Source organism: Belonocnema kinseyi, chromosome 6, assembly GCF_010883055.1.
Source record: "Belonocnema kinseyi isolate 2016_QV_RU_SX_M_011 chromosome 6, B_treatae_v1, whole genome shotgun sequence".
Lineage (NCBI taxonomy): Eukaryota > Metazoa > Arthropoda > Insecta > Hymenoptera > Cynipidae > Belonocnema > Belonocnema kinseyi.
This window is the reverse complement of record NC_046662.1, coordinates 21,206,246-21,218,503: the sequence shown is the minus strand read 5'-3', so window position 1 is coordinate 21,218,503 and position 12,258 is coordinate 21,206,246. Positions and strand designations below refer to the sequence as shown.

At 31.4% G+C, this 12,258-nt stretch overlaps 1 protein-coding gene across 1 annotated transcript in view; it reads left to right on the top strand.

Annotated features, from left to right (window-relative positions):
* Positions 1-1,707: 1,707 nt before the first annotated feature.
* LOC117174749 overlaps positions 1,708-12,258 on the top strand; it is a 53,701-nt gene continuing 43,150 nt past the window's right edge. Inside the window, exon 1 of the mRNA XM_033364091.1 lies at positions 1,708-1,737. Coding sequence (XP_033219982.1) covers positions 1,725-1,737 — 13 coding nt within the window. The 5' untranslated portion in view covers positions 1,708-1,724. The remainder of the gene's footprint in view (positions 1,738-12,258) is intronic.

Sequence of the window (12,258 nt, the reverse complement as noted above, 5' to 3'; positions counted from 1 at the left end):
TTCTGAAAACTTAGCATGAACCACTACATCTGTATAATATCGGTAAGGTAGGTTTACATAGACTGGCTTTTATGATTTCTAATTTAAATTAGTTACCCAGAAAGCAATATACCATCCTCCATGTCTGTAAAATATATATTAGTTTTTGTATTTTTTAATTTCTATTGCACTAAATTTGGATATAAAAGTTCCAGAAAGTAGATGTTCACGTGACCACTGTATCATTTTTTTCAATTTTTAAATCACAGTTTCCTTGCATTAAATTTTAATACTGCTAAATTTATTTTTGTTATTCATGATGCTTTATTTAAATGATTGAAGTATGTAAATTGAATCTTTTTTAGCAGATTACTCTATTATGCGAAAGATGATTTCAACGTTTCTTAGTCAACTCTAATATTTATACAGCTGATTTATTTTATAAATTCTAGCAAGCGTTTTTAAATTGTATTTTCTACATCTCAAATGGCTGATTTGACATCCTACCTATATTAATATAAAATTCTAAATCTGTTACAGTGATCAACTGCATGTACTCGGATCTCTTAAGAATCTGTTATTTTTCAAATTTCTCTATCGCAAAGCTTTCTGCAATCTTACAAAATTATTTTTGACTAAAAACATTTTTTTTTAATACATAGCCCTCCATCTCTCTTTCCCCCTAAACTATACATGCTGCATATCATTTACCATTCTTATATATTATTATATTTCCTCTTTGTCGAAATATTCTACAAGGTTCTAAATTATAATCGAAACGTCTATATATGTTTGAAATATAACGTTTCTTCAACGAAAAAGATGTAATGCGTCATTTACAGTGACCTTGAAGTTGTTTGCCAAAAATTCTGTTAAGAAATTGCGTAGTACAATTTGATGATAACATCATTTGTTCTAGAAGATTCAGCATTCATGATGTCTGTAATCTCTCTCTCGAGTCTCGAAATTTTTTTTAGTATCTAGTTATATATACATCGTCCAGAGGTTGACGGACCTAGCATATGGTTAAGGAATGAATACGAAAGCGAACGATTGCGAGCTGTAACAGAAGTGATCTCTCTACAGAACGATAGCACAGGATAATGAAATGTGTACAGCCTCAGACTGCCGATGCATGAATGCTTCTGCGAGCTTAAACGTGTGTGGATGTCATCTCTGGTCCTCATTCACTCGCTACTTGATACCAGAATAAAGCAACAATGATCCCAGAACATTTGACTCACAATAAGGAATGATTTTAGATACCTTTTTTACCTTCGATTAACTATCGCAAATTCTGCCTTCACACAATTGCGAAATATTATTCTATGACGTCATCAGATCTGCCTAGAATTTTCTATAAACTTTCACGCGTTAAACAAATAAAAGCAGGAATTTTTAGTTGAAAGTTTCATCTATCAGGGAGCAATAAATCAAATTAATAGTCAAAACAGGATGCCTGGCACAAATCCCCATATAAAATTCCACCTATACACCTGCATCTTTTTCGCGCTTAACGAACGTCTTATCTCGAAGGAAGCAATAAATACTCCTTGTTTTTCTCATTTAACCTTGACACATGCACGTGATAACCTTGTAACTTGTTTTTCGCACATTTGACCTTCACACAATCTCGAAGCTTGTTAAGTCATCAGAACATTCGAGAAGCCTGTCTCACATGGATACACACACATATAATCGCTAATACTAACTGATCCAGACACGCCCCTGCATATCTACTAAATATGATCTGTTTTGGTGAGCATTAATCTTCATCGTAAAAAATTAATTCTTTTCAATTGAAAATGCAACTGTTTGTTTGTAAATTAATCTGGATTTGTTAAGGGTGCAAATATTTTGCTAAGATTACATTTTTTTTTTAAACTCCATTGTCTAAGTAAAATACCTACAATTTGGTTGAAAATTTGATTATTTTTCTGAAAATGCAACTTTTATGTGAAAGAGCCATCACTTTTGGTCAAACATTCAACCACTAGGTTGAAAGTTTTACTAATTAAAAAAAAAAATGTATTTTTTGTTTAAGATTATTCTCTTGCTTTTAACAATGAACTTTTTGGTAAAAAACTTTATATGTTGAAATTTGTTGACCTTTTCTAAATTCCTTTTTAAGCTGTGAATTTAACTATACCATTTTTGGTAGAAAATGTATGTTTTTTAGTTGGAAAATTCAACTCTAGTCAAACCTGTTTATAATTTCAATTTTAGGGCTGAGCGTGACATTAAATCCAGAGTCCAGGAACTATTTTGTCTTTCTCCTGGTTTTTCTCTTTCTTGTTTCTCTCTCTAGTCCAGTCAATGAAGGATTTGAGAAAAAAATTCGTAAAAGTAGCATTTTTTCGCAAATACGTTGGCAATGGCTTTATTAAGATATTGTAAAAAGTCCCCAAACATACGTGTACGGCAAAATTCCGAAATTCTGGAAAGTGTTAAACAATAACACGTTTTTTAAAATTACTCGAGAACTGTTGATTTTAGGTCGAATATGGTGATGTGAAAAAATGTTCATAATTTTATAGGGCACAAAAAAGGTTCTATCTTTTGTGAACGTATTGTCAACGGCTGCGCTATTAAATTAGATTAGCTGCACAATTCTTCTATTTCTGAACAAATAAAATAAAATCTCAAATATCCTGGAAAAAACGTCGGAAATATATCAGGCGATTTGTACTGAAGAAAATGCAGGTTCCTGTTAACAAAAAAAAAACGACTAATTCATTTGCATGACAAACTTTGAGATGAAACTTCTTGTAAGTGTTCCTCCATTTTCATACAATACATTTTCCAATTTGTAGGTCAGAATAATAATATTTAAAGCCTCTTTTAAAACTTTAAACACGTAAATTTCAAAATTTAAGCTATGATATCGGAAGCAGCGGTGATTATGAGTCCTAATGGCAGCAATGGGAGCGGGACCTCTTTCGAAGATATTGAACCCTTCGAAATTTTTTCGCTCACTTTTCCCGACAATAGAATTGGCCTTCGGGTGGCCATGACGTCACTGAAATGCAGGTTCTCAATGAGAAAAATTTCAAAAATAAAATTATAAAATAAAATTAATGCAATGCACATTAAGCCATCTGTTTATTTTATGGAAAATATATTTTGATTGATAATTTGAATAAGAGTAATTACAAACATATCCTTAAGAACCTTTAAGAAATCATAATTAAAAAAATGAATTTTTTATTTTCAAACGCAGTGAATAAGACAATTAAGAATAAATATAACATAATTTTGAAATGTCCATAACTCGGATTAATTTGTACTTTATTCCCTAAGCACTAGAAAATGGTGATGGAATTTACTTCACACGTAGAAGTTAAAAACTTTTCATCTTTTTACATTCTCATTTAGGGGTTAAATCTACTATGTCAAGATTCTTTTTGGTAATGTTAACAATATTCTATTGAAGGAGACTGGGAAAATATGGCGCTCCCGCAAAACACGTTTTTTATTATTGCTTGCGTTGAGCATGCGATAACTCCGGGAACGATTGTCTGCAATTCAAAATCCAAAAGTACAAGTATTAGAGTTGCTACAGGTCTGATGGTTCTGGAAAATTAGGGAATGTCAGGGAAAACATAATAGAGTCCGGGCATTTTCGATAAAGTGAAATTATTTGTATTATTACGATTAAAAATCGCACTGAATTCAAATATTTTTTGTATAAAATTTTGAATTGCAGACAATTGTTCCAGAAGTTATCATGCTCATCGTAAGCAATAATAAAAAACGTGTTTTGCGGGAGCGCCATATTTTCCCAGTCTACTTCAATAGAATGTTGTTAACATTACCAAAAAGAATCTGACATAGTAGATTTAACCCCTAAATGAGAATGTAAAAAGATGAAAAGTTTTTAACCTCTACGTGTAAAGTAATTCCATCACAATTTTCTAGTGCTTAGGGAATAAAGTACAAATTAATCCGAGTTATAGACATTTCAAAATTATGTTATATTTATTCATTAATGTCTTATTCACTGCGGTTGAAAACAAAAAATTCATTTTTGTAATTATGGTTTTTTATAGGTTCTTCAAGATATGTTTGTAATTACTCTTATTCAAATTATCAAGCAGAATATATTTTTCATAAAATAAAAAGATAGCTTAATGTGCATTGCATTGACGAGAACCTGCATTGCAGTGACGTCACGGCCACCCGAAGGCCAAGTCTATTGCCGGGAAAAGTGAGCAAAAAAATTTCGAAGGGTTCAATATCATCGAAAGAGGTAACCGTTCTCGCCCCCGCTCCCATTGCCGCCATTAGGACTCATAATCACCGCTGCTTCCGATATCATAGCTTAAATTTTGAAATTTACTTGTTTAAAGCTTTAAAAGAGGCCCTAAATATTATTATTCTGACCTACAAATTGGAAAATGTATTTAATGAAAATGGAGGAACACTTGAAAGAAGTTTCATCTCAAAAGCATCCCTTTAAACATATCAAATTGTACACTGAAGTTGAGCTCATTTTATACTGATAGTTTGTCATGCAAATGACTTAGTCGTTTTTTTTTGTTAACAGGAACCTGCATTTGCTCCAATACAAATCGCCTGATATATTTCCGACATTTTTTCCAGGATATTTGAGATTTTATTTTATTTGTTCAGAAATAGAAGAATTGTGCAGCTAATCTAATTTAATAGCGCAGCCGTTGACAATACATCCACAATAGATAGAACCTTTTTTGTGCCCTATAAAATTATGAACATTTTTTCACATCACCATATTCGACCTAAAATCAACAGTTTTCGAGTGATTTTAAATAACATGTTATTGTTTAACACTTTCCAGAATTTCGGAACTTTGCCGTATACGCATGTTTGGGGACTTTTTACAATATCTTTATAAAGCCATTCCCAACGTATCTGTGAAAAAATGCTACTTTTACGAACTTTTTTTTTTGAGTGATATGTGTTCCACGTTGACTGGACTACTTTGTTTTGTGATGCTTGAGTGAGCACCGCACAAAGTCCCACAGCACCTCTCACGCATCCCCACCGCGCGGCGTTAAATATCGGAAACATCAAATAGAGGATCACTAAATCCAGGTTTGACTGTATCTAATTAAAAGTTAAACTGTTTTCTTCTAAATTCATGTTTTTCTAGACAATTTATCATTTTAATTTTAAAATTCAACTCCGTGGAAGAAAATTTAATTATTTATTGAAAAATGTATTCTTTTGTTTGTTGGGAAAAAATATTTTTAATTAAGCTTCACATTTTTTTACACAATTCATTTTTTCGCAGTTAAAAATTCCAATCTTGGTAAAAATTTGACCTTGTTCTTTGAAAAATTATGTATTTCGTTGAAAGTTCGTCTTCTTTCGTAGCAAATTAATCCTTTTGGCTATAAAAGCGTCTTTTTGGTTGAAAATTCGAATATTTGGTTCAGTGATATTTTGTTGAAAATTAATTTTTGTAATACATTTTTTTTACTTGATAATTAATCTTTTTTAAACAATAAATGTAACTCTATTCCATTTTTGGTTCGAATTGGTTTATATTTATTCAAACTAAAAGAATTCATCTTGTGGGTTGAAAATTCATTCTTTCCGGTTAAAACTACAAGTGTTTGGCTAAAAATGGTACTATTCAGTTAAAAATTTAATTATTTTATTGAAAATGTGACTATTTTGTTCAAAAGTCATCGCTTTTGGATTGAAAATTCAACTACATATTTAATTAAAAGTTGAACTACTTTGTAAAAAATCCATTTTGTTGTTGTTGGAGATTAATCTCTAATGTTTGACATTTAACATTTAACCACTTTACGGTCATCTATACAAAATTTTTTCTGGCTGTACAAATTGACTATTTGGATCAACTATTTTATTGTTAAATTTAATTATTTTATGGAAAATTCAACTACTTGGTTCCAAATTCATATTTCCTTGCTGAAAATGAACTTTTTTTAAAGAAATTTATCTGTCTTTGAAAAGTATTGTTTTTTTGCTTAAAATTTGATCAGCTTGTTTAAAACTTCAACTACTTCATTGAAACATCGTTTTCCTTTGCTTAAAAGTTGATTAGTTGCCAATACACGTTTTTTAAAACTGAAAATTCATATTTTTTATAGTCTATAAATGATCTAATAAGAAAATAAATAAAACGAATGAAAAATTGCTCTCTATCGGCATTTTTTTTATTCCCTGTCAGTAAGAATAAATATTGCATCCATAACTGAGCAATGAATTTTGTCACGAAGCCAAAAAAAAAACATTTATTTTTGTCTATAAATTACTGAATTTATATTCCATTTTGCCTACATATGCTACACATTAGAAGATATTTCAAAACCAATAATTACGTAAAGAGCATTTCAGAAAATAAATGAATATTTAAATAAAATATCTGGAAATGTTTAGGATACATTTTTTTACATATTTTGATTAAATATGTATTAAATAATAAGTAAAAAAATGTATTCTAAACATAAAATTTTCTATCGAGTCTTTTCTTGCACTGAAATGTTTCTAATTGTGATATCTAACGACTAGCACTTTAGATTTGCTCAAACAAACTTTTTCCTCAAATGGTGCCAAACATGATAAAAATTAATAAGTGATGATTCATTTGAGGTGAATGTATAGAACACAATAAGCAATCTAACTCTTTTTCGTTGAACATGATAAAAATTAATAAGTGATGATACATTTGAGTTAAATTTATAGAACACAATAAGCAATCTAACTCTTTTTCGACAAACATGGCAGCGCCCACATGTTTATATTTTCATGCACAGTTTGTCGGCAAAAATGCTCGTGCGCATAATCAAATGGCACATCGTAAGATGGCGGCTCTCCCCACTCATGGAATTCTCCCCCCTCCCGTGGATTCAACCCCGCTCGCCCAGGTGTTTCCTATGTACATGGTTGTATCATGGTTCCGTCGGTAACTTTAAGAATTTTGTCTGGATGCTAGCGTCACGCAGTGGAAACCTCAGGCAACAACGCTACGATGCGAGGGAGAGAGAGAATTTTATTTATAAACTTCGCGCGCAACATACTACTTGTGCTATTATGGATGCGCTTGAAGTCACCTTCAGCAGAAGTTAATGTCGTTTTTTTTCATTTTTAACGCTGTAAAAAAAGTATTACGATTACTCCGTGTGTTGCTAATAGAAGATTTAACGTAGAATCCGAATTACAACAGTTTGAAAGTTGATCTTGCAGTTTTTTGAGTGTTTTAAAAAGGAACAGAATTGGGACCCAATGGGGTCTTTATGGGTACTTTGTTGAGGCTCTATTCGGTTCCTTCGGTCCGCCAGAGTGGGTGACGTTTGGGGTAAGTGACACTCGGGGACGGATGTCAGATAAAATGGACCTCCGTGAAGATAGCACTGCAAATATAAAAAATCGTATTTTTGACAAGCGAGGTGGAAAAATGGTTCGAAATGTGACCAGCCACTCTTCTGTGACCAGTGGCCAGCACGTATTTTTTTAAGGGGAGCTGTAAAAGTGGTTAGGGATGTAAACAATCACTCTTCTGTGACCAGCCGCTAGCACGTATATCTTTAAAGGGCGAGCTGGAAAAGTGGTTCGAGATGTGATCAGTCACTCTTCTGTAACCAGTGGCAAGCACGTGTTTTTTTTAAATGCGAGCTATAAAAGGGGTTCTAGATGTGACCAATCACTCTTCTGTGACCAGTCACTAGCACGTGTACAAAATGACAAGATAAAAAAATATGCTCCTCAAAGTACGCCAACCTTTCCGCGGTGAAGAGAGTGATTAGGCACCAAGCCAAAACCAATGGATGTACCTCGAAAACTATCACTCGTCAAAAAAATGCTTGTAACAAAAAATATGTATTTCGATGATATCTACCACTTTGTTTGAAACATTTTTTGGAATTTTGCAAATTGGCTGCGATAAACGCCAAAAGCCATAGTTTTTATGGTTTTTTCATGGTTTTACCTTGAAAATCAAATTTGCGTCAATTTTCACTGTCATATTCGTAATCAGCGCATCTAAATATATAGGTATACGCAGGTTGAACGATTTTGGAGGTCCACCCTAATCGAAGGTTAACCCGAAAATTTAACTATTTTGTAGAAAATTTGTCTTCCTAGCTTGAAAGCTCAATTATTCGTTTCAATTTTACTCTGTCGATTTTTGATGAATTAAATATTTTCTAATTTAAAACGACAATCATACACGGAGAAAAAGATACCGCACAATGATATCGCAAAAACTCTATATTACAAGAAAGCACAATATGATAACGTACCATCAGGTTCTGGAGCTTTGTACGATATTATAATGCACTAATATCACAGAAAAAAATTAAGTTAAATTTTGTTGCTGTCGTCTGCTATAGGGCGTCCTTAGCAGCAATGGGAAAAAGGCAGAGTATGAGTGACACCAGATTTAAAACAACTAAGAGCTCATACGCGCGCCGCGCGCGTGACCCATTTATTTATTTACAATTATTTTATTTGTAAATGAAGTTTAATATGATCCCGCGATATTCATTTTTGCTTTAATAACTTTTATTTGTGCACGGCTCCGCACGACTACCCTCTCAAGATGCAAATTAAATTATTGTGCAACACTAAACATTTTTATGCAAGTTTGGAAAAAAACATCTAAAATGTTAGTACGTACGAATTTTTATAGAAATACATGGTAAATAATCTCGACTCGAGAAGAGTCCAGATGTCAAGCCATTTGGAGCGCCCTTAGCACTTGGATGGATGACAATCTACGACGTACGACCGGGTTGTGTACTCGAATTTTGAAAACCCAGCTAAACTCGGGAGGTGGTTTTCTGCAGTTTTCATCTCATCTGGCCAAATGTTTAGGCAACTGAGAGTTATTCGAATAATTTCGTTTATAGCCGCATTGTCATAAAATTGTATTGAAAAGTTTTAACCATCATACAGTTTTAATTTATTTTTTAATTATTATTAAATATATAGTGCATACATTTTCTTATAAAAACTAATTTGTTTAAAATGTTCAAATTTTTCAAAATCTAAGAAACAGTCATGTTCTGAATTTGTTTATGAAATTTATTTGAATAATAAATAATTAGTGTAAGTTTGCAAAGTGTCGTAGTAAAAAGTGATTTGAAATACATTCTTTGTTGATTCCGTAAACAAATTTAGACTATTCTTCAAAAAATGCCCAAACTCTTAATTTGCTCATGAAAGTAGTTTCAGTAATAAATCATGATTATTTGATTATTATAATTAATCGGAAAGATGTTCTTGGTTGACTTTGTAAAAAAACTGACCCTTTCCTTTTTTAAATATCCATATTCTAAATTTTTTATGAAAGACCTTTAAATAATTAATAATTCTTGCAAATTTAACAAATAACTTAGGAAAGATTCATCGCAAAAATAATCTTAGTTAACTTCGCAAACAAATTGTGTGTGTTATTTGAAAAATACCCTAACTCCTAATATATTTATGAATATTGTTTAAATGAATAATAATTATCATAAATTCACAAGGTATGTTGGGAAATAATCATCGAGAGACATTCTTAGAACATTCCATAAAAAAATATATGTCTCACTTTAAAAATAGCCAAACTATAAATTTGTTGATGAACATTTCTTAAATAATTAATAATTGTAAATTTTCAAAGCATCAGAGAAAAAAAATCATTGAAAAGATATTCTTAATTAATTATGTTAAAAAATAGAGCCTACTCGTAGAAAAAAACCAAACTTTTAAATTTTCAATTCAAATTGTTTCAATAATTAATAGTTCTTGTAAATGTGAAAAGCAACATAGAAAAGAGTCATCCGATACACATTTTTAGTTCACTCCGTAAACAAATTGACTCATAGAAAAAAGTTTAAACTCTTAATTTTGCAATTGAAATTCTTTAAATAATTAATAGTTGTTGTAAATTTGCAAAGCAACATAGAAAAAAGTTATCAGATAGACATTCTTAGTTGAGTCCGCAAACACATTGACTCTTAAATAAAGGGCACTTTCAATTTTTTAACTAAAATTGTTTAAATAATTAATACATCTTGTAAATTTGCAGAACAACATAAAAAAGAGTCATCCGATGGACATTCCTACTTGACTTCGTAAAAAAATTAACTCATAGAAAAAGGTAAAACTCTTATTTGTAAATTGAACTTCTGTAAATAAATAATAGTTCTTGTAAAATTTAAAAGCGACATAGAAAAGATTCATCGGATGGACATTCTAAGTTGATTTCGAAAACAAATGGACTCGTAGAAAAAAAGGTTATTGTTAAATTGAAATTCATGAATTAAATAATAGTTCTTGTGAATTTGCAAAACAACATAGAAAAGAGTCATATGATAGACATTCTTAGTTGACTCCGTTAAAAAATGGACTCGTATCAAAACGGTTAAACACTTGTTTTTAAATTGAAAGTCTTTAAATAATTAACAGTTCTTGTAAATTTACAAAGCAACATAAAAGAGTCTTCAAATAGACAATCTTGGTTGACTCAACAAACACACTGACTCTTAGAAAAAGGTCACTTTCAGTTTTTTAATTAAAATTGTTTAAATAACTAATAGTTCATGTAAGTTGGCATAGAAAAATAGAAAAGAGTCGTCATATAGAAATTCTTAGTTGACTCCGCAAACAAACTAGCTCGTTAAAAAAGGTCAGTTTTAGTTTTTTAATTAAAATTGTTTAAATAATTAATAGTTTATGTAAATTTGCAAATAATATAGAAATGAGTCATCATGTGGACTTTCTTAGTTGACTTCGGAAAAAAATTAACTCTTAGGATAAAGACCAAACTTTTAAATTTTCAATTAAAATTGTTAAAATAATTAATAGTACTTTTAAATTTGAAAAGCAGCATAAAAAAGAGTCATTGTATAGACATTCCTACTTGGCTTCGTAAAAAAAATTAACTAGCAGAAAAAAGGTTAAACTCTTCTTTTTAATTAAAATTATTTAAATGAATAATACAGCCACACAAAAAAAGTGTGCGGATCTGGTTACAAGACACACGTATTCTTATGGAATTTGGGGCGCTGAATTCAAATTCGGTATCAAAAATCACCCATCACGTCATGGTTGAGCCATAACCTCAAAAAATGACGAAAAATCATGCACTGAGGCAAATAAATTTCAAAATAATGTCAGTGATGCAAATTTTCATTTCAAAAACATGTCGACAACTGTGAAGGATCAACCCTTGCCTGATATCAACTTATTTAAAATAACTTTACCCAACAGAAACTGACCTCACCTAACCTGAATTAACAGAAATTTATTGAACTACACGTAAAGCTCTGGAAGCATATTTTCCCAGTAGCAAATGTGTGCTACATCGAATGGGTCAACTCGAGTCTAACCTAGAAATAAATCTAACCTAGCCTAACCTAATCTAACCTCACGAAACACAATTAAACTGATTGAGTTGTCCCGTTGTGTTTGCGGTACCGTTTGCATCAGCTTGGGCTTAACCTGCAAAGAGGTCAAACCTATCCTAACCTAAAAAACCTGACCTAACCTAACCTAACTTAACTTCACGTAACACAATTAAACTCATTGTGTTGTCCCGTTGTGTTTGCGGTACCGTTTCATTCAGCTTCGGCTTAACCTATATAGAGGTTTAACCTATCCTAACCTAACAAAACGTGACCTAATCTAACCTAGCCGAATGAAATTCAACCACGCGTATAGCTATGTAAGCGTACGGTTCTCAGTCTTAAATGTGTGCTATATTTAATAGGTTAACTCGATCTTAACCTACAAATGAATCAAACTTAACAGAACCTAACGAAATTTTGCTTAATGCAACATAACTTAACTTAAGTGTTCCCGTTGTTACACAATAAAATTCATTTCATTGTATTACAGGTGGTTAAAAATTTAGACGCACATTACTCATATGAAGAAACTTAGAACTACAAGTAGAATTGACCCCATTTCAATTAACCTGACAATGTTTGTATCAATTAAAATGTAGAACTGTAACTTAATCATGCAAATGAATAAGAGTTTTATTCAAAATTTTTTTCTCTCTACTTTTCTTAAACTTAAGGGATATATTTATACTATCTTTCGTGTTTACATTTTATCTTGCTTTTTATCGTAATTAAATTGATTTATAGACCTACTTCAGTCTATTTTCTGCCTGCTATAACGTGTCCTTCTTTCTTTGAAGGAACGATGCAAAGGGTTACGCTTACGTTTAAGATCAGTTTAATTGTGTTTCGTGAGGTTAGATTAGGTTAGGCTAGGTTAGATTTATTTCTAGGTTAGACTCGAGTTGACCCATTCGATGTAGCACACATTTGC